Source organism: Thunnus albacares, chromosome 23 (genome assembly GCF_914725855.1).
Source record: "Thunnus albacares chromosome 23, fThuAlb1.1, whole genome shotgun sequence".
Classification (NCBI taxonomy): Eukaryota; Metazoa; Chordata; class Actinopteri; order Scombriformes; family Scombridae; genus Thunnus; species Thunnus albacares.
In genome coordinates, this window is record NC_058128.1 from 17253162 (window position 1) to 17280484 (window position 27323).

The 27323-nt window shown below is 39.0% G+C and overlaps 1 protein-coding gene across 1 annotated transcript in view; it reads left to right on the top strand.

The window, feature by feature from the left end:
- The window catches only part of cerk (ceramide kinase), a 41925-nt gene extending 16353 nt beyond the window's left edge, over positions 1–25572 (top strand). The window contains exons 3-13 of the mRNA XM_044344069.1: positions 294–416; positions 2505–2630; positions 3277–3343; positions 5434–5579; positions 11514–11588; positions 11827–11979; positions 13361–13466; positions 14048–14127; positions 16980–17185; positions 20843–21057; positions 23508–25572. Coding sequence (XP_044200004.1) covers positions 294–416; positions 2505–2630; positions 3277–3343; positions 5434–5579; positions 11514–11588; positions 11827–11979; positions 13361–13466; positions 14048–14127; positions 16980–17185; positions 20843–21057; positions 23508–23616 — 1406 coding nt within the window. The 3' untranslated portion in view covers positions 23617–25572. The remainder of the gene's footprint in view (positions 1–293; positions 417–2504; positions 2631–3276; positions 3344–5433; positions 5580–11513; positions 11589–11826; positions 11980–13360; positions 13467–14047; positions 14128–16979; positions 17186–20842; positions 21058–23507) is intronic.
- The last annotated feature ends 1751 nt before the right edge of the window (positions 25573–27323 follow it).

Sequence of the window (27323 nt, forward strand, 5' to 3'; positions counted from 1 at the left end):
CAAATGTGGAGATTTGTTGATTTTCTTTGTTTTCTGTTAAACTAAATGGAATACTTTTGGGTTTTGAACGCATTTGAGTACATCAACTTACGTTCTTGGAAACTGTAATCTGTATTTTTCACCATTTTCTGTCCATGTACTTATCAAGATAACAATTTGCTGATTAATAGATAATAAATGTAATTGACACTTCAGTCAAAAATGTCCGGCAACCATCATATTTTAGTATAATTTCATTTGTTTTTTTCCCTTGCTTACCCTCTGTTCCCCCTTTCTTTTTTGTTTCTTTACAGTTTCCTATGTGAGGAGGACAAGGCAGCACCAGTGGCGGTGTAGCAATGTCACCTTCCACTGCGCCAATCAGGGACTTTGTGAGCAGTGGATCCAAGTTATCAATGAGCAGCTATCATTTCTCCGTACGTATACTGTTTGTTATTCTTTGGCGGGCCTGGTAAAGTACTTTGGACTTAAAATGTCTTAATCAGAATCAGTTTATGTACTAGGTGCCATAAAAGTGCCACACACCAGGAGTACAGATATAGTACAGATAGAGTACAGATAGTGTACAGATAGAGTACAGATAGGCATGAAGCCGCACTATTTATGGTTGAAATATACTCATGGCAAGCTAACCTTAATCAAAACAGTTAAATAATTTAGATGTAGAGTCATATAATGAGCAAGACATTGTCTCCTTATCTGCTGTCGAGTGGCTGTTATTCATCCTTATCATTAAAAGCAAATCTAGAGCTAATATAAAACTTATACTGGGAACAAATTACATAACACACTGTCTTCCATAGTGAACTTTGGAGAATGATTGGTCCTTGCTAAATATTTAGACTTCGTTTATCATTGAGAGGGTGGTTTAGAAACAGATACTGTTGTAGTTTGTGTATCAGGCTATAATTGGACTAGAAGATGCTGTGCTGCACAATTCATTCTACATGGAGACTGTTCACATTCTGAGGGCACAGGGTGTCCTGAGAGGATCACGCAGTGTATTTCCACAACACTTTTAACACCTGACAGCAATGTGCATGTGGGATATGCAACTTTATACATTTTCTGACTAGTTTATGGACTACTTCATTGGGACACCAGCACACTGTCACTTACTGTAGCACTCAAGGAAAACTTTGCCCTTGTCCCACCAGAAATATCATATTTCACTGTGTACTGAGACTATCACCTTGTTAAGTATGACTAGTTACAGGTTAAACAAATATGAACCTCTCAGATTCACACTGTGTGATTTAAAAGATCCTCTGCTTCATAAATACACAGTAAAGAAGGTGGGCATTATTATCCTTAAAAAACATTTCATTCCTTTCAGCAGTGTCTTATACCTGTGCCCTCAGGAGAGTCCATAGGCAAACCTACAATATAGGTGGCCTTCCTTTGTTTTTCTTCTAGACAGCCACAGGCACATACATATAAATGTAGGTATTACAAACATTAAAAGAGTGTACTGTAAAAAATATCTTTGTCTGGCCTAAAGGATGTCCATGTTAGTGCTGAAGTCCAGCTTCATGTGTAGAAATCTGTCTCATCCATGTTGACTTTTAAAACAACTGGTTTTTAAAGACAAAATGTAGACCTACATAACATGACATCAACCATCAAAATTCAGCCCTTTGGAAAAGCATGGTCAATCAGATGTAAGGAATTAAACATACTGTTTTCCAATGATTTATTAACATATTAAATAGTCATTAAAATGTTATTACATCATTTGTCAGAGAATATTTTGCTTTATTACATTTGTGACCTAGTTGAGTGTTTTATACTTTGGGACTTATAATATGATTGCAAAGTGATTACATTATTGGGTTCTACAGGATTTAGTGTGTATCCAGCATGTGGAAATTAGAGAGTAAAGTAGGTTTAACCCATTTGAAATGGTCTAGTTGGCCACATTTTGCCTGGCAGGATGAATCAATCCAAGAAAATGAACCACATTCATTGTGAAGATGAAGTCTTACTGTGTTCAATAGCATTAGTGTGCTCCACAGTACACCTTTATATCACCCATTGACAATCCATTTATGTAATCTAATGAAACTTTTGTCTTATTGCCAAACAATATCACACCCTATATTTCTTTGTTCCAATTTAACACTTGATCCCAATCCATTCATTTTCAATTTGAGCAGTTGCTGTATCTCAGTTTGTTGTTCTTAACGCAGTCCGCCACAACAGCCATAAACAAGCCATTTAGTATTCTCCATTGCAGCACTTTGTAGGTTTATCACCAAATGATGCAGTACCTCTGAATTGCTTCACACTCCTCCCATCGTCAGTAGACACACCATTTATTTCTTGAGCAGGCGTGTTTTGGTGAGCAGTCAGTTTGACTGAGCATTTTGAGAAAGGTCTCTGGTTAATGAAAACTTCATCAAGCTGCTGTCAGTTACACATTTGTAAAAAAAAAAAAAAAAAAAAAAAAGGTAAACACAGACCCCTTTTTAATGACTGTCTCATACCCCTCCCTCACTTTGCAGCCAACCGGCCGAAGAGCCTCCTGGTGTACATCAATCCCTACGGAGGGAAGCGGCTCGGGAAGCGTATTTACGAGCAGAAGGTGGCTCCACTGTTTCGCCGCGCCTGCATCTTGGCCGACGTGATTGGTGGGTTCCTATGAGTAGCAAACCTCAACATTTAAATAAAAAATGAGTCTCGATGGCCCCCATATAGATCTCCACTGCCACGTGGCGTCTCGCAGGGACCGAAGAGGCATGCAAGGATATGATTTGGCTTATAGTGCCATTAATCACACCACCAACTTAATGGAAGCTGTGATAGTTGATAAGCTTGGGTATCCAAACACATCTATTATTCAATAAGTGTTTGCTACAGCTACACATAGTCTGGGTATTGATGGTCCATCAGAGTGAATACTACTCACTCTGGGCTTCCTACGGCTGCTATGAATTGCAGGATTGTATTTATGTTGATATTATATGTCTAGTAAACAGATTTACTGTCGAAATTTTGTTTTTGTGTGCCTAGGGTTCATTTCATGGGCTAATATACAATATCTGAATTAGGTTGTTGTGTGCCACTGTGTCTATGCTTTTTCTGAATATTAATCTGTATGACAGATTCCAATGAATACCTCAAAAGTGCAGTCATTTTCCTTGTCTTGTATTTCAAATGCCAGTAATAGCATGCTTTTTATACTAGTCAAGGCACAAAGAGTCTAGTTATTTTGCCTGTACATTCCCTTTCATTGAACAAATAGCAACACACTTGTCATTTGATTTGTCTCCATAGTTACAGAGCGTGCTAATCATGCCAGAGACCACTTGAAAACAGAGGCCAATCTAGATAAATATGATGGGTAAGTACTCCAACACTTCTACACTGTGACATTGAGTTTACTCTGGTCTGTTGTAATAAAGCTATTGAGAGACTTGCCTGTGAGCCATGTTTAAGTTATTGCACATTTTGAGTTTGGTATGAGGCCCTTTTGTGCTCTAATCTGTTGTAATCACTGAGACAAAGGCAGTGTGTTTCTCATGCTTAACAACTAAAGTCATTCTGATGATCTCAGACTCTCTCTCTCAGAATTTCCTGAGATTTGGATTTCTGGAACCTCACAAGTGATTTTTTTTAATCTGTTTTTCTCTCTTCAGATCAGGATTTTCTAACATTTTGCAGACAAACATCAGTAAACACAATAATGAGTTTGCAAACAGTCAGAAATAATAATGATAATATCAATATTTTTATACAGCACTTTTCAAAAACAAGTTTCAAAATGCTTCACAAAAAAACCCCAAAATCATCAGATGTATAGTGCAATAAAATAAGATTAAAATAAATAGCAATTTAACAGATGGAATAAAAAAACAATTTAATATTGAAAATGCAATTTCAAAATAATGTGTTTTAGGAGAGATATAAATGAAGTTAAAGAGCCAATCTGCTTGATGTCATCAGGTAGATCATTCCAAGGTTGAGGGACCCTGATTGCAGAGACTGGTCCTGGACTGATACCAGGCTACACTCAGAGTTGTATGCAGTTAACAAGTCAGGAATCTGTCCCAAACATGCCTTGTAGGTATATGTATGGGGCTGGCTCCTGACTGATATGAAGCTTTTGAAATACCTGACCCAATGGTAGCTTGTAGACTCAAATAATAAAGGACCTAAGACTGATACCTGTGATACCCCATGAGTCATTAAAATCTTAAAATCCACTCTAAAATGCACAGGTAGCCAATGTAGAAATCCTAAAATTGGGATTATAAACTATACTCTATTGGATCTTGTTAACAGTTGTATGAGACTAACTGAATAGTCTGAACCTATGATAATAACTTCTGGTTTATCAGAGTTTAGCTGAAGGATGTTCTTAGTTTTTGACTCCTATAGACAGACCTGTATTGTGCTCAGTTGCATGATATTAGTCAGATAGAAGGAGAAGTAGATCTCAGAGTCATATGCATAAAAATGGAAACTGATATGATACTTTTGAAATGTATTACCTAAAGGAAGCTTGTAGACCGAGAATAGTAAAAGACCAAGCACTGATCCCTGCTGTGCTCCATGAGTGAAATGGTTAGTTGAGGATTGACAGTTCCCTAAAGCCACATAATAGGTCCTTTCAGAGAAACAGGAATAAAACCTAATAGATATCTAAAACCGTACCCCATATGCCTACCCAATGCCTACGACGTTCAACTAAAATCAAGTGGTGAAGTGTATCCAAAAAGCTGCTGTAAGATCCTAAGCAATAAAACAGATGTCACTAGAAAAGTGTATTTGAATTTTCAAATTTACCATCATCAGACATGTAGCTGATTATTTTCTCTAGAATAACTTGCAATAACTGTAGAATAAATCTATATATACAGATCACCTACATAAATCAACTTTATGTTTTGAAATCACATTGCACACAGTGTTGCTGCTTTTGTGAGTAAAGGGAGTGAGTGAGGGTAAAATGCAGTTGATAGTGGAACATAAAGGGCATCAATAACATGAAAGATTTTTCCTGCTGAGCACGCCGCCAACTCCAGCTCCTATTTATCAGATATTCTGTCCAGCAGAACAGGGTTAGAGTCCATTATCCTTTTACTCTGCAATTCATATAATTTATAGGTCCATTTCTGTGAGGCTTTGAGATAGACTTAGAAAGTTGTAATGCTGGGTGGCATAGCGTGATATTCTTACTTATTGAAAGGTTTTACAGTTAGACCTGCTGCCTAGGTGTATTATTGTCAAGGTTTTCTGGCTATGTAGTTCTTTTTCTTTTGAATCTGCACTCTATTGCAAATACATGTACATGAGATTGAACTGAACCACCCAGACTACCTGTATGACCTGAAATTATCATCAACAATGTTCCATCACAGAGCATAAGTCAAACCTGTGTGTACTGTGTGTAAGTTGCTGATATACAGTATATCACATGTCTGTGTCCAGGGTGGTGTGTGTGGGTGGAGATGGAATGTTCAGTGAGATCCTGCATGGGTTGGTCACCAGGACCCAAACGGACCAAGGGGTGGACCAGAACCAATCAGATGCTGACTTGGTGCCGTGCTCTCTACGCATAGGGATCATCCCAGCAGGTGAGCTTTCTGTGTTATACCACAGAAGGGTTTTGAGACAGCAGGGCATAAATAGCAGTTTGTGCAATAATGGTTTCTAGTCTAAATGTCAAATTACATGACTACTTAATGTCATGCTGGTAAGTCTGTGTGAATGATGTGAATGACTCTAAAACATTGCACAGGATTGAGAGAAAGGAAAGAAAGGAATATTATCGCCTAAAACTTCTTGCATTTCCAATATGTTGGAGGTATTTTTCTTATCTTTTGGTGAATAAACTACACAAACTTTTCAGAGGTAAGCATCATTCCCCAGAAGTAAAGAGCATGGGCTTCTTTTAAAGCTCAACATTCTGCTTCTACACTGAGTCCCAAAGGAAAAAAAAAAAAATCAGATACCACTTCTCTCCACCAGCAGCCTTTGTACAACATAATGTAATGCTGGCGCAACATGTAATAATTTGCCTAAAGGACATGACTGACTTTTTCTCAAATGGAAAAACTCTTGCTACACTTTCACCATCGCTGTTGCTCTCCTCACATACACATCCAGTAATACCCACAGCTGAATGTACCAAGTTCACACCAGGTCTCTCAAAGTTGTCAAAAGTCCCTCAGAGAAATGTTGGAAATCTCTAGCTGTACACATGACAGGTTAAAGAAAAGTGACTCCATTATAAAGTAAATCACACATCACCAAGTCCCACAGAATATGAATATGCATGTACAGATACGTGTACGTGTATTTGTGTTGACAACATTTAAGTGCATGATGGATGTTGTGTTTCAAATTGTACATAAGATGTGCTAGAGTTTGAAAAAAGTAAGACTTAAAGGGTCACCCGCGCATAAAAATCTCACTCGCCAGAACTGTTACTGATTCCAGTTGTGAGGAGCGTCAGCCCTACTAATCCCAGGTTGCTGAGTTACATAAGAGAATCTCTATGGCAACAGGACAGGGGGTCCCACTGGAGGCTTGCAGAGGGTCAATCATTATAAGTGCCATAAACGGAACCATGCTGAGTGACATTTTGAAATCACTGTAATTTTCATGAGGATAGGAATACAGAGCATGAAGACCAATAGGAGGCAATCTGATGCACAGCTTGATGGTTATAGCAGAAAATTGTCCGGCGATAGAACCATGATTTGGATGTGTTGATTCAAAATTTTTTGCCTTTTTACAAACCGATGAATGAAAACGTCAGATGTGCAATGTCTGATCTGTTCACACAACTGCATGGAGACCTGTACAAAGGTCTAACATCTTGTCACCACACTTCAGCTCAGATACATTAAACTGTCAGTAAAAACACAGGGCCGCTGGGATGTAAACTCTCAAGCTGATGTGCAATAAGTGTGCCAAAGGTGCTTTTTAAGTGGTATACCATTTCAATTCAAGGACTTTAATAGTTGAATTAAAAGTGTTTTGGTTTGCTTTAATTATAATATTGAGTTAAACAAGCGCTCAAATGACAAATACCAACCTCCCCTCAGTACTTTTAGCTCATGGCAGGTTTTTGCAATCATTTAAAGAGGAAGTGCATGAGGGCAGACATTTTGATAGGTAGTTAGCTAAATTAACAAGACTAAGGATCTACAGCAGCGCTAGCAGCTCCGTGCGCCTGTACTTAGGCACAGTGGGGCTTCAAGCTACATACTAACATCTAGCTAGCATGTTCACAATGACAGTGTTAACATGCTGATTTTTAGTAGGTAACATTTACCTTCCCATTTACCTAGCTAATTAGCACTTGACACAGAGTGCAGCTTAGGCTGATTGGAAAGGTATTTGTTTTGAAAGCATTTGGTCACAAAGCATTGAACAAATTAATATTTTGAACAGAAGAACCAGAGATATTTCAGCCTGGATCAAAGTGGTGGACTGACCGAATGACCGACCAACATTGCCATCCTTAAAGCCACACTGCCATCACGGCTAAAAAGGGGCACCTTCAAGTTCTAACTGTAGACTCAGTCACTGAAAGAAACTGCTAATAATGGGACAGGAGATGTCTGACATTTATCAGAATAACAACAACACCAGTAATATTATAATGATCATGAATTATTTAGTGCAGAGACCATTTTGGCCAAAGAAGGAAGAGAGTTAGCGTCTTGAGCCACTATAGCCACTAGAAGTGTATGTCAGCTTGTCTTTTTCTGTTCTTGAACATCAGCCTGTGTGAGAATAATTTATTATCATTAATTAATTCCACAAATGTATAATGCAACAACATTCAAGTTCCTGTGTAACTCATCAATATGCTACCTGAAAATCAAAACCAAGACTAAGAGTACATGTTGTAGATTCAGGATGGGTCAGATTCATTTCAAGTAGCACACTCAAAGTATGCTATAATTCTCTTATAATGGTATGGCTTTAATGCTCAGTACTTTATTCCAGAACAGGCCTAAAGACATTTTCTAGCTAATTGATTTAAAGGCCCAGTAAACCTGTTAATGTATAAAAACTTTTATTTTATTTTAAACGGTTTATTTCACATGGGAGATTTTGTCCTTGCTTTTCTCACTGGTTTGAAGGGGGAGGGAATGAGTTGGAAGAGGTGACGTCATGTATATATGTGCATCAAACTATGATGACGGTTGTGTGATTGTTTGCTTATGTTACTAGGCTGCCATCAATCAAATCTGATCAAGGTCCTCATGAAGAAATTTTCGAATGTTAAAGTTTAAAAAAAGTTTAACTTTGATTGTTGCTGATTTTAGTCATGAGTATTTAACATTATAGAGAAAAACTTAAGATTTGAGACCACCTTTTTAGGGGCTTTAAACAAATTTCTTTATACAGTAGAACAGAAGCTATACACAAAAAACCACACTTTGTCATTGCTCCTCACCAACTGTATTGACCTATAATGATCACTGAGTCCTTGTACCATACTGATTAAACTCATCTTTCATTCATTCCTCTCCCTTAATTGTGAAGCAGTCTGAAACTTTCCTTTTAGTGCCTGTTAAGTTTCAAATAATGGTGATAAAGTACATTGCTGCCATGTTGGCGCACACACACACCCACTTGGTCTGCTTTGTGTCCGTAAACTTTCACGATGTGTAGATCTGTGGTTGTACCATTATGAATGTGTAACTGTCATCTGGGTGTGATCCAAGATATTATGATTTCATCAATAAAACACTCAATACTGCTGCCAAAGTCATGGAAATGTCTTACTTAGGTATCAAAGTCCTGTGTACCAAGGATCAAATGAAGAGCCATGAATTTATTTACGGCCTTGCTACAGAGCTTTGATACACACAAATGTTCTTTCTATCACATACTTCCAGACATTGTATGCTTCTTTTACAGCTTGTTGGTAGATTTATCTATTTTTATTACATAATGCAAATAATAATGATTTTTAGATATGTAGCATTTGTTCAAAAGGTCAGAAAGGGGTTCACTGCTGTCGTTATAAGACACTGTCACAAGAAAAGCTATAAATACATTTATGTAGTGAGGATTCAAACAGAAAAAATATTTTTGGGGGCAGCACTAAAAAGCATCCAGATTCCATTGTTGTCCCTGAGATAAAGATGATCTCACTGCCAAGATGATCTTACTGGTGAGACAGTTTTGGGTAGATGCAGATAAAAAAGTGGAACTTTTCCGCTGAGGATATGGCTTGTGACAGTTTGTGCTCTCTCCCCTGAATATGCCAACAGGCTACAGCGGGTGAGTGACTTAAGGGGAATAAAACATTGAACATCTGAGGACTGAACATCATTGAACATCTGTGTGCACCACTTAAATCCATTCAAAGTCAGTTGGCTTTTACTGGGTAGCTTTAGAGGAGTCAAATGGCATATGTCACCATTTTTTTAAGCTCGGCAAAAAAAGCAGGCAGTGCATGGCTGTCGGGAGCAATTGGAAAGTGTTCGGATGTGATTATGAAGCTCAGAGTAGAGGAAGCAAAGGCCAGATAAGTGATATTCAGAGAAAGTGCAAGAGCGAGTCAAAGAAATAGAGAGAGAGAGGGAGCTCATCTTCATACTCATCTGTGTGTCCGCTGCTGAATGACAGGCCTGATCTACTCTGTCACACTTCTGTGAGCCAGCTCAAAACATCACTAGTTAGATTTCACTCTCTTGCTTCGCTCTCCTGCTCTCTCCCTCACTCTCTGTGCCTTTTATCAGCAGCAGTAGGTCCATTTCACCACTTGAAGATGATCAAAGTAGGGCAGATAGGTCTGAAATTGCGCATGTGGCGCAGAAAGAGATATAGAGCCTTATTACCTCTCAAGTTGAAAGATTTAATGTCTAACTCAACATATCTCTCAAGGCAGGGGATGCCTCTTATCCTTCATTTGTTGGCTGAAGAGAGCTGATGATAGCCTAAGGCCTGGAGCTATCTGATTAGTTAACTCTATGACTGAAACGTCTCCTTACTTCTACTTAACATAATCATTCAACTGAATTCTTCTTACATGGCTGCTGCTTTGAATGACATGTAGCTCTACCAAGGACCAGACAAGTACACGTGTAATTATCAGTGATACCATTCAGGGTTAAATGCAGAGGAAAAGGAAATCTAACAACATTTTGCTTCAAATGCCAATAGAGGCTGGCAACATGTCTGTGCAGTATGTTCTGATTAAATAACACTTAAACAAAAAAGACATCATACACATCGCACCAGTATTCAAAAAGTAACCAGAGATCACAAAAAATCATATTTAATATCCATATGATACTGTATCAGGAGGTCTGTAATGAATTATATCTATAAAAGGTTAATGAAACCAAATGCTACACTGTAATTCATTTATAAACTCAGTTATTTCATAAAGATGTGAGATTAAATCGAGCATTTGATTCCTGTTTGTGGCCATGGAGGAAGAAACAGATTTAAAAACAGGCATGAGCCATCCCTGCAACAACAGGCTGGGATGGGTGGACCGGCCAAACCAGCACTGATGCATGAAAATCAACAAAACAAAACAAAAGTACCACATAGCTCAGCAATGACAGTTCTTTTCCATACAACACTCCCTCTAAAACTGAACTGTCCCTTTACATGAGGATGTTAGGGTGGGGCATCACTGGGGATGCCAAACGTGACATGTTACCTGAACCGAAGGGACATCCATTAGTGTGAGAAGGGAAGTTTTATTTGATTGGCGTGGGAAGGTATACAACCTGTGATGGTCTTATTTATCACATTTTTAACCACCTTATTTGTGTGGTTCTAGGGATGTCAGTGTATTTGTTGGCCAGTCAGTCCACCACTTTGGTCCAGACTGAAATGTGTTAACTATTGGATGGATTGTCATTAAATTTTGTACAGACATTCATGGTCTCCAGATGATATATTCAAATTACCTTGACGATCCCTTGGATTTTCCTCTAGTGCCATCATGAAGTACCACATTTGTTATTTTGAGTCATTTTGTCAACTAGTCATTATGAGCATGTTAGCGTTTAGCTCAAAGCGCTGTTGTGCCTAATTACAGCCTCACAGAGTTGCTAGCATTGCTGTAGATTCTTAGTCCTTAGTTTGTATGTCATTACAAGTATGCCATGCAGTTTCCACCAAAGCATTTTCCAGGAAAGAATACAGCCACTGTGTGTATAATAAGTGTGATTATAGCATCTTAAAAACTTCTGATATGACAATTTTGTAGAAAATTATACAATTTAAATGACAATTGGTGTCTATTTATACCTTATTGAGTGTCCCCTGGTCAGATTGGGGGGGGGGTCGCTACCACAATGTCTTTTTTGATCCTACCACTGAGGGGTGGCTAAAGTTAAAACATTTTCCACACATTGAAAATCTCTTTACTGTGGCTTGAAATAGTGGGGGGTTGCTATAAAAATATGCCATTTTGTTAGAATTTTAAGCTGAAAAAGTAATTTTTCTTTTTTTTTCCTCTAACATGTCTTTTCCGGGTTTACAATGACTGACCATCGACCTATGTGTCTCTAATCCAACAGGGTCCACTGACTGTATCTGCTTTGCCACAGTGGGAACCAACGATCCAGTTACTTCTGCTTTACACATCATTGTGGGTGAGTAGAAGTCATTTAAAGACTTAGAGCACATGGGTCTTTTATCTCCGTGCTCAGGGAGGCGGCATCCTGTTTTAACTTTATCAGATGTTATCAGTGTTGTGCAGGAAGATAGTGTACGCTCAACCTTACAACAGTTATCACAGCAAGTGGTTTTAATTTCGCGTTCATGTGTTTTACATGTTGTAGTAACCACAGAGGTAGTGGCTTTATGGCTTTGCTGTGTGTATCTTAACAGGCGATTCCCAGCCCATGGATGTGTGTTCAGTTCATCACAACAACAACTTCCTCAGATACTCTGTCTCATTGCTTGGCTACGGTTTCTATGGGGATGTCCTGACAGAGAGCGAGAGGAAGAGATGGCTGGGCCCCGCTAGATATGACCTGTCAGGTATGAAGGCCATCATTTTCTAAACATGAGTAACTTTTTAAGGCTAAGTCCACTTTCGCACTTTAACCCTTGGCTCACTGGCCTTGGAGCTTACTGAGCTCACACCAGTTTATTTTAATGTCAGATAACCTAGACTTTATCCCGGAGCTTGCTGGTCTTGCTCTGAGTCTGGACTTTGGAAGATTAAAGATATAAATCTATCACACAGCCTCGGGCTTGTGGATTCTGTGCAAGCTGTTGTGTAGCTCAGGAGTGAGACTCACTAAAGCCAATAGGCTCACTAACCAGCAAGTTACAAACCTGGCAAAACTGCTAAATAAAACTGGGGCTAACTACACAGAATACGTTCTAAATGTGTGTGTAGGAACAGAAAAGTTGGTATTTACTTTAAGCAATAAACAATAATAAATCTCACCTGTTCTATATCTATCTGCAAAACACCCATAATGTGCCTTTGGTCAACCATATACTTTTGAGAGTCCTAGTAGAAAGTCCTAGAGTTACCTGTTGTGGTTGTTGAGGAACTTGTAGGGATGTCATTAAATTAACTAGACTCAATGTTTTCCTAAAATGTAGCAAATATAACATTGAAAGGAATACTTTTATGCAGAGATTATCAGATCAAGTAAAGCTTTCTTTGTCCAACATGTGAACCACTAACTGATTACAAAAACAGTTCTTTGATCACAGTTCATATTTTTGGATATAAACCTGTACCAAAGTAATTCTTTTTTTTTGTCCTGCAGAGGACAGCACTACACCCAGTTGCATCAAAACTGCCAAAAACCTGTTGGTTAGAACATTGCAGCACCCGTTGGCGCTCATAAACATTCAGTATAATGTCTGTTTGTCACAATATGAAATGAAATTCAGCTAAATCAAACAGATAAATCTAACACATTACAATTTAGGGATTGGTTTACCAATGATTACAATTGTGTATCACAAAGGGTTTGTTTATGTGCCTGGTCTGGAGTGGTTTTTAATTGTATACACATTCTCAAACAAAAGAGAAAATTGATAAATTGGATTCTATGCGTCGAAACGAGCGTAGGCATGGTTTAAGCACCTCCACTAACTGTTTGTACGAACAGATGATAAATGAGGCCCCTAGGCTGCGCCCAGGGCCCCCAAACACAACAAGGCTTTTAAATACAGCTGTGTTTAATCTGTGGCATTATCTCTAAACTTTGCAACAATCATTTCTTTTGTTACCCAGCCGCTAGAGAAAAAGAATAGTGGAGCAATTAGTCATGCAGATGTGTCACTTTTACAATTTTACTCTAAATTGTCTTCTCAGGTATAATCAGAGTTAAATTAAACACAACAAATAAAACACATTGGCACACGTTCTCTTGCCCACACTGTGTTTTTGTTCCAGGAGTTAAAACCTTTCTGAGTCACAACTACTATGAAGGCACCATCTCATTCCTCCCTGCTGAGGACAACATGGGAAACCCCAGGGACAAGCTGCAGTGTCGATCCGGGTAAATAAATGCAGCCACACAGGGCTAAGAGAGAGATCAGAGATATCCATTTCTGCAGCTTTTTGTAGTATTTTACAATGCAGTAACTTATCTGATGTAGTTCAATAGTAGCAGTGCACCTGCTAGAGCTTAAATGGGATAGTTTATGTTGTCATGAAGTCTATCTGATTTATTGTGGACTGAGAGCCCATTCAGTCTTTTCCAAAAAGCTCTTGACTAAGTGCTTTGTTTTTTGATATGCTGGGCACAGACATTGTTTGCATTTGTTATGGTGACTGAAAGAGGCTGAAAACCATTAATCTGTAAAAACGCCATGTTTCTTTACAACTTCCATTACCATAAAAAGTGATATGACTGTGCTACAAAAGGCCTCTCTAGCTGTAGACTTCTTTGAGCATTTCTACCAAATGCTGCTAATATTTAAATAGCTGCAGTGTCTATAGCTATAGGCCTAATAGTCTTTTTAACAGGGACTGATTTTATCCCCACCTAATGAATCATTTAAGCTTGTTAAAACCCTGAATGTCTCAGCAACGCTGATGGTTTGATGATTGTAAAACAAGGTTATGCCGGTGTTTCAGGTGCCGCATCTGTCAGCACAAGCCCTCATCAAAGGACATGCACTGCAAGATGTCAGAAGGGAAGGAAAAGTCTGATAAAGGTAGGAGGTCGGGTTTATTACTTGAAATGTGTCATATTAATAAAACCAGAAAGTGTATTTTTCTATTTCTCTGCCTTGTTATCTGCTTGTTTGTCTATTTTGAAACCATTTCAAACTGGATGTCTAAAGGCTTGGAGCTCGAGAGAGGAGACAAAAATCAAAAAGGAGACAAGACAGTCCCACATCGGCTCTCTTTATTCTTGAGAAGAGATTTACATTCTGCTCTTTTGTCGATTTCCAAATCTCCGGCATTCACTTGTGCGTCTGCATGATGAGATTACATGTTGCCTGACAAGGCCAGTGTCTGTCCTCTCAGCCTTGAGTAGAGCAACGTCACCTCCCGCTCCCCCGTCTGTCCCGCTGACCAGCGGTGGTGCGCGCACACACTTCGTTATCTAGAATTCTCTCAACACAGCAGCACAAACCTCTGGAGGCAGATGAAATACTGACCCCTGTGCGTGTCCACTGGTGTGTGTGTGTGTGTGTGCATACTTTGAGCAGCAGATGAGCTCTGTGGGTTTTTTTCTCTCTAATTAGTGCCGTGATTATAAATTCAAGATTTTCTGTCTTAGCCTGGTTATCTGGGACTGTGGGTTCCTATAGAGTGTGTGTCTATGTGTCTATTTTTTTGTGTGTGTATAAATATGAAAGCGAGCGTAACCTGTTTGTGCGTGTAAGATGTGTGACAGACTAATCAGGAAGGAATTTGGCTCTGCCAGCTTTGACAGGGGGTTTGCCTCACGCCAGTGCTGCCGTTTGTTCTATGAATTTATTTTTCTTTTCCTTCTTGGCGAGGGAAATCTCAGACAACTGCTAAATCAATGAGGCACGACACACTCTCTCTGCAAATGAGCCGCCTCTCCTCCAAAAGCAAATACTCATTTAGAAACATTCTCCTAATGCAGAGCCTACAGTCCACAGTTGGATTTGTTGTTTTTTTTTGTTGTTGTTTTTTTTTAATTTAGCTTTAATCACTGGTTCCCAATTAGAATATTGTTGTTTTTATGTAGTCTCAGCGGGCTTGTTATCAGTGGTTCGCGTTATCACCTCTGTAAATTTGTTTGGTGAAATGAGGGGGAAAGGTAATGAATCGTTTTGCTTTCTGAGATTACATAACTTTCCCTCTGAGGTGCTCATAAAACAGTCAGATGCTAATTTGGACGTCTGTGATCACTTTTCGCAGCTTATTCCAATGACTATCACCCTGGTTACAGGCGCTGGCAGTCCCGTGGGTGAAACTGTGTCTTTGATTCACCATCTCTTGTAAACAGTTGCTAATCTCTGAGGAGCAGAGTGCTGATTTGTGAAGTGTAACAACCATCACGTCTGTCATTTGAGATTTGGAGGCCACGTGCGCATTTAATCATAACAAGCAAATTTGAGGTTAATCCAATCAGTCTTCTATCTATATGACTTCCTCTTTAGATATTCTGAACCCTTCCTTGGCTAATCTTAGTTGCAATTTAGAACATAAGACAATTTCAGCCCTGCTACAAGGGTAATATCATTACCTTCAGCATCAAAGTTTCTATCTTGGCTCAATCATCGGGGTAAAACTGCTCTGAGAATTCTTGCCAAGACATCTGGATCTTAATGGACCCTCATCAGCATCGCTGCTGTTGTGTGATAAGCTCGGAATTTAACCTCATGACTCATAAAGCACTTGAATAATACGCAATATAATTTCAAAACCAAACTCCTGATGGTATTTTGGAGATCCACAGATTATTGGATTCAGTACATCTGTACATTTGTGGCACATACCAACAGTATCTCTTATCTAACTTGTGCAAGTAAGTAGCTTAAGGCTGGCAGAATACTCCAAACTAAATCAAATGTGGCATGTTTGCAAATGCTGATGAATACAACACTGGGAACAAAATTTCAGCACAATCAATGCACCTCAAGGTCTGTTCATTTTAAAGTGTCAGTATCAGATGGAGGAGCTTTAACACTGCGATGAAATAAGAAGTTTAGAGAATTTTCTGACCAACTGCAGGTGTGTTGGAGGGTTGTGAATGAGGCTTTGGTAAACCATTTAGATTTTTTTTTGCAAATTCACCATTTTCCTCTCTGTAAAGCAGCAAAATAAAAAATATTTGGAGTATGCAGCCAGCTTGGAGCCCACACCAAATATATAATATATCAGTATTGAAACATTGCTCCGTTAGTGTGGTTCATTCCAGCAGTGGAGAACAATGCAATACAAGTTTGCCAACCTAATATATAGTTGTAATAACACAAAAATACAGAATAATATCTCAGATTACAAAGGTTTGAACTTTAATGCTCAGCATACATAGTATATTACACTATACAGTATGTATACACAGTAAATATACATGATTACACAACAGTGCATAAGTGTCACTATGTTATAAATTACAAAGAAATATGGGCTATGGATTTCAAAAAGTATGAACTGTATTACAGGATCTATAGCAGAAGACTGTGCTTTAGGTATCTGATAACAGTGCAAGATGATTCCATTCATTCATAAATGTCATTTTTGCCTCAGGATGCTAATAAAACACATCTTAGGTTGAGGATAAGACTTTTGCTGCCTGTATATATTAGAACTCTGAACCAATTTGCTACACAGAGAAATATGGTGAGATATAGCACTAAACCTAAATAAAACAAACACAAAAGTAGAGTTAGCTGTGTAGGTGTGGTCTTAAAGGTCAGGTTCACAATTTTTAAAGTCTGTCCTAAAACAATAATCAGGTATCCAAATGAACGCTGACACATGTTTTTCTTGCTATAATCATTCCTCCTGTTCATACTGGCCATTAAGAGATCCCTTCATGATGTACTTTCAGTTTAAGTGATGGGGGACTCCTCTGTTTCAGATGGTAGCAGGAGTTGGAGTGAGATCCGTGGAAAGTTCATCGCCATCAATGCTGCCAGTATGAGCTGTGCATGTCCCCGTAGTCCCAAAGGCCTGTCGCCCTCCGCCCACCTCGCTGACGGCACCACAGACCTCATCCTGGTCAGGAAGTGTTCCCGACTGGACTTCCTCAGACACCTTCTTCGACACACCAACAAAGAGGACCAGGTAGGAATGAAGGAGTTGATGTAGCTTCTAAGGTATCACCTGATGGGAATACTACTTCATTTTTTAAAAAAAAAATCCCCTCATACTTCGAAAGAGAGTGTAATCATTGTGCATGAATCATGCATTAAAAAATATTTCGCAACTGAAATCAGCAAAGAAAATTGACATGATTTGGATCCAGCTGAGATAAAAGAGGTCTATCCAAAGAGTGGTGGAAGACTGTAAAAAAACAGCAAAACTTTCCCAAAAAGCCTCTCGTCAATCACTTTGCTGCAGAAGTCTCAGTTCAACATCAGGAGTTGCTCAATCTGTGCACAGATAAATGGAGAGTGTGTCAGTCCAAGCAGAAGGCAGCCCACTTGCTGTGCTAGCACCTCAATTTGCTGACTCTGCTCAATTTCCCAACTATGGTTCACTTTAGTTCAAATGCCTTAGCCCTTGTGCCTTCCCATGTATCATAAATAACTTCCACCATGGTCCACAGAGGCAGCCGTAATCGCTGCATCAGGGATATGCTGTACGGGAGAACAGGCTGATACTAGACTAATGCTCTCTCAGGATAGCAGAAGTATTAACAGGGGAAGTCTGGTGATTAGTAATTATTACCTCAGGAAGGACCTCGGGAAGTTTATCCCCATTTAGGAGGATCTTGTAAGTAATTTCATCTGCAGTAGCTGCCTTGGTAAAAGTGTAAAACTGCCAACAGTGTTTTGAATTAACACTTTATTTTATGTATTTACCTTTATTTACTCAGGGGAAACCAATTGAGAAGAACACTCTAATTTACAATGGTGCCCTGCAAACAAATAAGTCATATAACAAAAAGTGTAAAAACAACAATCTTGACAAAAAATGACAGCACATTACACAGGGATAAAACAGACACACTAAGAAAAACAGACGCATTCATTATATACATTGACATCCAGAGGTGACTTCTGAAAGATGGACATTTTGACTTGTGTACCCAGTGTTTGGATTACAAGGATGACTGTTACTTTGGAGTTAGATTAGATTGATATCAGGTATTTGCATTTATAAAAGTTATAGGATTCAGCAGCAGAAAAGGCATCATTTAAAGGGGACATATTTAGCTTTTTCTGGTTTTCTGTTATTTGTATACTGGTATGATGTGGGATATCTATGTTAAACACGGTCAAAGTTCCAAAACTTGAGGTCAAGGTATGCAGAAATGCTCCCTGCAAGTCAAAAGCCAGGGGTTCAACCTGCTCTGAACACTTTGTTTGCAACATTTTTTCTACCTTGCTAATGAGCTGACATTGGCTCCCCAGTAAGATCTGAGACAATTTAAATTTTTAGCCTTGCTAGCACCATGGCTCGATGAAACGGAGTGTCAGTCTGCCCACCACTTTGGTGCACACTAAAATATCTCAGCTACTCAATATCTCAGAATTTGTTCAATACTTTGTTTTATGACCAAATACTTGCGACTAATTACACTCCTACTTTGTGTTTAGCCTTAATTAGCAATTTGAGAGCATTATACCTGATAAACATCACCGTGTAAGCTTTAACATTGCAAGCATTAGCATGCTGACATTAGCATTTAGCTGAAATCAGCACTGTGCCTAAGTACAGCCTCACAGAGCTGCTAGCATGGCTGTAGACTCTTGTTTTGCTTTTTGTCACACACATTCAGATGTCAGAGCATGAGACAAAAAGATTATGTCTTTACTGTTATTTAATGACTACAGATCTCAGTACCAACAGTAAAAACGCACTATGTGGTGCATCTCTAGCTTCAGGCTGTTTTACTTGCAACACAGTAAGGTAGACAAGTCGTTGTATGAGTAGGGTGAGCGGGACTTTGCATCAGAGTTCACTTAATATCAGCATCACTGTCCAACCAAGCGGAGAGAAACAAGGAGTGAGAAGCCACTAAGCGTATTCATGGCCTTGTCAGAAAGCCTTTTAGGCAGACCGTCCAGCATGAATGCAAAGCGGCTGCAGTCATAAAGTGGGTCTGATGTGAAATAAATGGCTGTCACTCTTCTTTCGGGATGAGAGAGGCCAAGAAAGGGAGGGAAGGAGGGGAGAGAGAGCGCAACAGAACACAAGAGAAGAAAAAAAAGAAGAGAATAGAGAGAAAGTGGCACCCCGTGAAGTTGAAGAAAATAGTGCGCCTGACAAAACTCAACCTTTCTGCGACACTGAGTGAGATGAAAGGGGATTTTGACAAAATAATTTCTTTTCATTGCGTTTTCTTCTTCTTTTCACTCCTCTGACGTTTACACCATTTTTATGCACCTCCATTTTATCTGACCTCTCCCCTCCTTCCCTCCATTTTGCATTTGATCCCCTGCTTGCTGTTTTCTTTTGCATAAATGTGGGGGAATGAAGGAAAATCCCACATGTAGTTTTGCTTTTCATTATAAAATCAGCAGGCGTCCATAAAAAGACAATGGAGGAGAAATTAACTTTTTACCTCACCCTGCAGGAGCCTGTAAACAAACAAACAAAAAAAATTATATGCTAGGAATTATTTAACAAGCCAATATAATCATCATTTTTCAGAGAAATATGGCACTCTGCCCATATTCAGTGTTGTTTTGTTTATATAATTAAGTAGTTTGTTAAATTTGAGACATTTAAATGTTCAAAACGTTAAAGGCAATTAGAAAAACTGATTCTTCATGCAGTTTTATTTTTTTACTCTGTGTTTTTGACGGAGAACAGAGATGAAGGGAGGAAACTTTTTTGTTGAATGCAATTCTAAGCCAGCAGGGGCTCACTGAAAACTCTTTAGGTTCATTTCTTGGTATTAAATATCATGTTTTTACATCATTTGTGTCACATATTTGCTTGTTAGTTTCACCCCCATTCTCCAGGGGCTTGATTTTTCAAATAGTGAAGTTTCATGCCAAAGCACAAGAAAAGCCTTTATTTTCATTTTTTTTATCTAGACTTTGGTCCAGACTGAAAAATCACAACAGCTATTTGACAGTAATCACTTATACTGTCTAATATCATCACACATCACAACTACGACATGAATCGGCACAAAATTTTGTACAGACATTTATGTTTCTCAGATCATTAATCCTAATGACTTTGGTGATGACTTTTCATTTGTGGTTAAATACAGTATAATATATAATAATATATTAAATATAAAAGTTGAATATCTTGAAAATGATTGGATGAATTGCCATGAAATTTGGTACAGACATTCATGTCCCCCTCAGGATGAATTGTAATATCTGTATTGATCCCTTAGCTTTTCAACAGGTGCCATCATCAAATAAGTGTAAAACTTCTCACCTGTTATATATCAGCATGTTAGCATCGTCATCATGAGCATGTTTGCATGCTGATGTTAATATTTATCTCAGTAACTAAGTACCGGCTTCATATAGCCGCCAATGTAGACTTGTTCCTATGTTACCTTCCCTCAAGTGTGTGAATCACTTGTCTGGAATTGTGCATGGAAACAAAGGGTTGTCACAAAAATAAAGACCCTTTCTTTCTTTTTCAACTTTTCTATTACCCTTGACTCTAAAAAAAGAAACTCTTGTGATTCTGGAGAGTGGGCGTCTTAACATCTGCACCATCTGTGGGCACATCTGTTCCTTCATCCCTCTATCCCTCCATCTCTCCTTTCATCTATTTCTCATCCACCGCTGCTTCCCTCCCCAGTTTGACCACTCATTCGTGGAAGTCCACCGAGTGCAGAAGTTCCGTTTCCAGCCGCGGCACTATGAGCTGGTTTCCCTGGAGGACCTGAGCGAGCCTCAAAAGAAGACAAGCTTCAGTCCCATATGCTCCACCGCCACAACCTGCAACTACACCTCTGCCCGCAGCAGCTGGAACTGCGACGGGGAGATCCTGCCTCACGCTGCCATCCAAGTCAGGTACATGATCACAGAATGTGAATGTACAAAACATCTCCAGACATACATTAGTAGACACTTAACATGCTTCTCCCTATTTTGTTTGAAATAAAGTTGCTCAACTGAAAAACTAAAGAAACTTGGCAGGCAATGCCATAAAAACCAGTAAAAATGCATCATTATTTACCATTAATGATGAATGTTTTGCCTACATATATAGCCTTTTAATGCTGTAAAACTGAAACAATCATTTGACTGCTCAAGACAGGCACAGTTCAATCACTTTTCCACTGCGCCCACTTATCTTCCGTTTTATGAAGCCTGTGACAAAAAATTAACTTTTGAGGCATTGAAGACAGTCAAGATCACTCTCAGTATAGATGGGGGCTGGCAAATGGCTTTGAATCTGCTCACATACTGTAATATTGTAGAAGCGGTATAATGGATAAAGTATTGACATAGTTGCAGGGCTCATCATACCTATTGCATCATTGTGGTCTGCTATTCACAGTTAAGACTGTTCTTTAAACTATAATCTGTTATCCAGTTTAAATTGCCCTAAAATGAGAGCAATGTTCCTTTTTTTTCCCTTACTGCATTGTTGAGGAGCTGAAACCTAAAGATTTTTACTCTCTTATACTTGATGTAACAATAAGAAACTTGAACAATTTACCTGCTAAACATTAGCATGGTAGCGTTGTCATTGTGAGCAGGTTAGCATACTGACATTTGTATTTAGCTCAATGCACCACCGTGCCTAATGCTGACTTGGGCCAATTTCATGCACCCCAACTTCACTGAGAAGCAGATACTCTGACGACACTCAATGGCAACCTCCACAGAAGTTTCAAATAGTGTTAAATGAATAAAACTCTCATTATGAATACTGTTTACTTAGGTTAGGCTATATTAGTGAATGACATAGGCTATCAGAAATGTGGAAATAGGCTGTTGTGTGTAATATTCTGATTAAATTGATGTATCGGTCGTTTATCCTCCTCTGTTTTGTTAATGTATCCAAAGAAGCATTTAGTCATGTTAATTGTTTGCATTTGACATGAGACTTGGAGTGTGCCGAGCTCCATAAGTATAACCTCACAGAGCTGCTAGCATGGCTGTTTTCTTAGTCTTGTTATATTTGTACAACACTGTATGGAAATAGGGATGACTATAAATGATTCGCAACAACAACAACAACATTCTAAAGTTTTAAGCCTGTAAAATATAAGGATATATTGTATATAGAGTAAATTGTCATCATAAAGAAGAAGTTAGTTGATAATAAAGACATTTTCCTACTTAGCCAGACAGAGATGAGACCAGCAGCGCCATTAACACTGCGAATGTCCTACAGTCTCTGGTCAGGAATCTTTTTCACTGTTCCCTGCTGGACGATCCTGGCAACTGGATGGAATTAGCCCCCCTCATTATTCTGGCCATGTCCATGCTTCAGCTTTCCCCGCTATCAGATCTCTATACAGCCGGTATGGCACTGCTTGACGTATCATTTATTTCATGCTCCATTGTACTTTGCCAATGATGCATGGCGCTGTAATGTTGCTAATTTAACAGCCCTCCCCATGTTAAAAGGCTACTCCCCTTTAATTAAAGCAGAAGTCCATCCTTTTATTGCCTCTTCCTCTCCGCTAATCGTTCTTGGAGTGAGTGAGCCAGCCAGAGTGCTGCTTGGATAATTAATGGTAATAGCCCAGGCGAAACAGAAAGAAATTGAGGAAGAAAGATAGAAAGAGTGAAGAGTTTTGCTTTAGAAGTGAGAAATAGGCATTTGCAAAAAAGTGAAACTCAAGGTGAACACATGATTGAACCAGACAAATAAAGCAAGCTAGGGTTCTCTCGGGTAATTATAACCCAGACATAGTGCTTCCTTGATTTTAGAGTTATTACATGAATTTGCATTGAACTTTTGTTCACGTTTGAATGGCAGGCTGGAAATAAACCCTTCACACAGCGTTTAAAATGATATGGTATTATGCTATTCCATTATATCAACTGCTGGCGAAGCCTGCAAGTAAACATCAGATATTCCGGTAAAAATACAGGTGTCATTTAGCAGACAAAGGCATAGCCAGTAATTGAGGCTATACAACATACTGTGCCATAATAGGCATCTTAATTGTACACATTTTTGTTCGTATACTTTTAGCTTATATGCATCAGGATCTGTTATGCGTGTCATTTAAGTGCATCACCCCCATCTGTATTGTAACATCTGTTATATGCAGCTCTTTAAAAGGTCTTTATACTTTACACGCTACAAAGATTGTCTCACTTTCAAGTTTGCGTGTCAAGTCTGCACACAGGGGTGCCGTTCCATTGCTTTTATATCTGCCACATGGACAGTAAAGTCTCATTGAAAGGAGCATAGTCATTAAGTTGATGGTTTGTTATTCAGGCTAAATGATGCGTTGTATGTGTGTGTCTGTCCTCTGTGTGTGTATTCCTCTCTGCAGTGTCCAGTGCCAGTTGATCCGGCTGTTTGCCCGTGGTATCGAGGAGCAGCAGCAGTGTGTGTCTGAAGACTCTTGTACACTGTGGGCCCTGGAGCCAGGCATGCGCTAGTCAGTGGATTGAGAGCTGGACGGGACGTTTAGCTGCTAGAAGACAAAAAACTGAGTTGCACTTGGCAATATTTTCCTAAAGAAATTCAGTTTAAATCCCAAATGCTGGCGTCTCATCCATCCTTAGTGTGTTCACCTAAATGAAACATGTGGGAAGTCTTCACACACAAGAAGTGATGGAATGAAACTCACAGATGTGGTCCAACAAGAAGATAAAAAACTGCCATTACCAGCCTTTAAAAAGGAAAAAATGGAGTTCCAAATAGATCATCACATGATTTCTGCCTCCTGAAGACAGTAAAATTCAATCTCCTTGCTGCCATTTGGGGCAAAATTGCCTCATACAGCTTCAATAAACTGAAATATGATATGCTACAGCTGCTAGTTTTAGTGCTGCCACATTCAAACACAACTTTCCACTTTTTCTTTTTATCTGTACTTTTTTTGAAAAATGAAGATGTTGAAGCTCAGAGGATCTCAAGAAGCCTGGGTGTTCCACACAGTCAGATGAAACAGGACTGAACTGGACTGAACTGGACTCAGCCACGACAGTCAGTAAAAGGTTTTTACTGTACACAGCCATGAAGGAGAACAAAGCCAAGGAGATACAGCTTTGTTAGAAGGATGAAGAAAAATGCTCGTCAAGTACACTGATTTAAACTTAAAATGCAACAACAACAACAACAAAAAACTCACATGCACCTCATCTTTCCTTTAGGGGAAGAAATAGGGGGGAAAAAAAACATTTCATCTGTGACCCAGGTGAAAGACGATATGAGCCAGGGACACTAATCAAAAGAGCTGAATAGCCTGCTAATACACTAACAGGACCCTGGTGGCTTCTGGGTAATAAGGCAAAGTGATTACTAAGTGATTTGGTGTGTCTCAGCACTGCTGCGCCGCACCTGTGGCTCTGAGCTCTGCTCCTTTCTGGCTAAAAAACAGTTCAATAACAGTTCACCTGGGATTAGTCTGAATTGTACATTATTAATGTTATTAAAGATAATCTGTTGTGCAGCTCTGAAATTATCCAGATTTAGCTCCTTTTAGTAGCAGGTCAAGCTGGTCTTGATGTGTCTGGAGGAAAGGTCAAAGAAGCAGTTTTGTTTTTCAGTGTAAATTTTGCTGAAGGATCTATTTTTGCTACTCTTGCATTGATAAAACTGCATTAAACAGCGTATCATATGTTAGGATAAGTTGTGTGTGTGTGTGTGTGTGTGTGTGTGTGTGTGTGTGTGTGTGAAGGGTTAAGTGTCTCTCACAATTCCTTTAGTTGTTGGAGTGTTTGTGAAGGTGACAATGTGATGAGTTAGCTCTGTCACAGTTAGCCTCACGACTGCCATTTTGCAGAAGCTCTCTCACTGCAGCCAACACAGCGCTAACACAAGCACCTATAGACGAGCACATACACACACTCACCCTTTCTATCTCTCTATAATGGATGTTTCTGATGTTCAGTCTCGTTCTGTCTCACACTCACTCATACACACACACACATACACACACACACACACACACCTTAACTTTTAACACCATAAAAGCATCCTCTCCTCTTTGAATCCTCTCCAACTCTGTTAATACCGAGCCTGGATGTCTATAATGTTTCACCTTCAGCGCTCACTTTTGTCAACTCATGATGTTCTTTCAAAGAGTCGGATGCTTTTAAACTCTCACTCTGTCACACACATGCACACACACACACACACACACACACACACACACTCCAATGTACATGCAGTTACATGCAGAAACTGTGCTGTGATTGTTTCCAGCTATGAGCAAACAGATTTGAAAAGCTAAAGAATTTAGTGATTTATGACTGACATTGCAAATATTTATTTTTTATTCAGTCATGCTGTGTTCTCCATATTTCAGGAAATGCAGAAATAAGCTGTGATGTGAGTAGATATGTGATTCATATGATGAAAATGCTTAATAAAGTGCTTTTGAACATCAATTCTTGCTTTCCGTCTTTTGCTTGATCTTCATAGTGCGCATGATGCCAGTAATGTTTCATTCCCTCCTTTTCCTTCCTCACACACACACACACACACACACACACACACACACACACACACACACACACTCCCACGCATGCACACAAAAGGTCAGCGCTCTCTTGCTCTGGCTTTCTCAGTCTCACTCTTTCACTCTTTCTCTGTCTCCCTGTATGAGTGGAGTTTAATAGGGTGCTCTGATGTGAGCGAGATGTTTCATTAAAGAACATCAGACATCAAAGGTCTCTGCTGAGATGGAGTGGTATTTCAAGCTGTGCACATTCTGCCCACAGTCTGAATCTTGTTTCTTTTTTGATACCACAAATCCCAAAGTGTTGGATAGCAAAAGAGCGCAGTGATTTGAATTTGGCAATATTCATTGTTTGCATTTTCTAATCACACTGGTGCCAAATAATCCCATAAATTGTGAGGTTACAAGTTGTGCAAAACAGTAAGTGGATTAAATGTATTCTGATGCCAAAATATCTATAATATAACTCTTGTCTAACCAAATATTAGCAAATACTTTGGTGCAAATTATTCACCTGTTGTCAGTCAACAGGCACAATTCTCTGGAACCTATAGTTAGTTTTCATGGCCAGTTAGCTGTAAATTACTTCATAAAGTCAACCAAACACCAGTTGGAATTTTCTGTCCATGAACAAGTGATAAAAAAGCAATTCCTTAAGTGTCTTGGGTCTGAGTTTATTTAGTGGAAATAGCCTAACCACTGAACCCCCAGTACTTTTATTACTTCTTACAGGGCGTCCACAGGTAATCCAAAGTTTCCAAGATATTTCCACCGTGCCAAAATGACACAAGTACCATCACATCACCGCATTTTGTGTGTTGTTGAATTCATGTCAGATTTCCCGTGATTATCTGAAATAAGTCTACATATGTTAGTGGGTTAAAATAGCACAAAGAATAGTGTAATTCAGTGTTGAAGAAATATCTAAAAGTTTAATTTACTTTTTTTTCTTAAATTAACACAGAATTGCAATATTACAATACTAAAGTAGAGACAAAAACAGTAACACAGACGACAAAAATCACAAATCACCAAATTTAAATCTATATCAGGACATAATTAGAAGTGAACAGCACATTGCAATGGAAATATTAAATACTACCCCACATCACACAGAGGAATGTTGTTATCATATGGAGTACTAGATGAAAACATAGTAAATTCCTGCATCTTACACAAACTTCCACTATTCCACTAAAATTAAATGCACACTAACAAAAATAAACATCTCCCTTTTTTCAAAATGTTTATTAGAGTCAATATTGCTGATTGAAATGCCAGTTGTTGTTTTTTTTCTTTTTTGGCTAGCAAGGTCAGAAAAGTGTTAAGACACTATTATCTGTCTAATTTAGTGCCCTGATGTTTTACAGTTAATTTGTTAGTAAAGAGCATAAAGTCAGAGCCAGGACACGTAGTACTACCAGCTTTAGCAGTACCTCAGTTTTCGAGTGTGTGTCTTGGCAGTATTTTCCAAAAGGGTAAAAACTAAGGTGACCCCCATCACTCATTCACTCGTGTTCCCTACATTCATAAAGATTTAAGAGTTATCTCCAGCGACAACTTGTAGCCACCAAAGTGACCTGCTGTTCTAGCAGGTATTGAGTAACGTGTGCCATACATTACTCTAATATGAGGCAACGTAGACGAGAGGGATTTTCCAGCCTCGCTTGTCCACAGCGG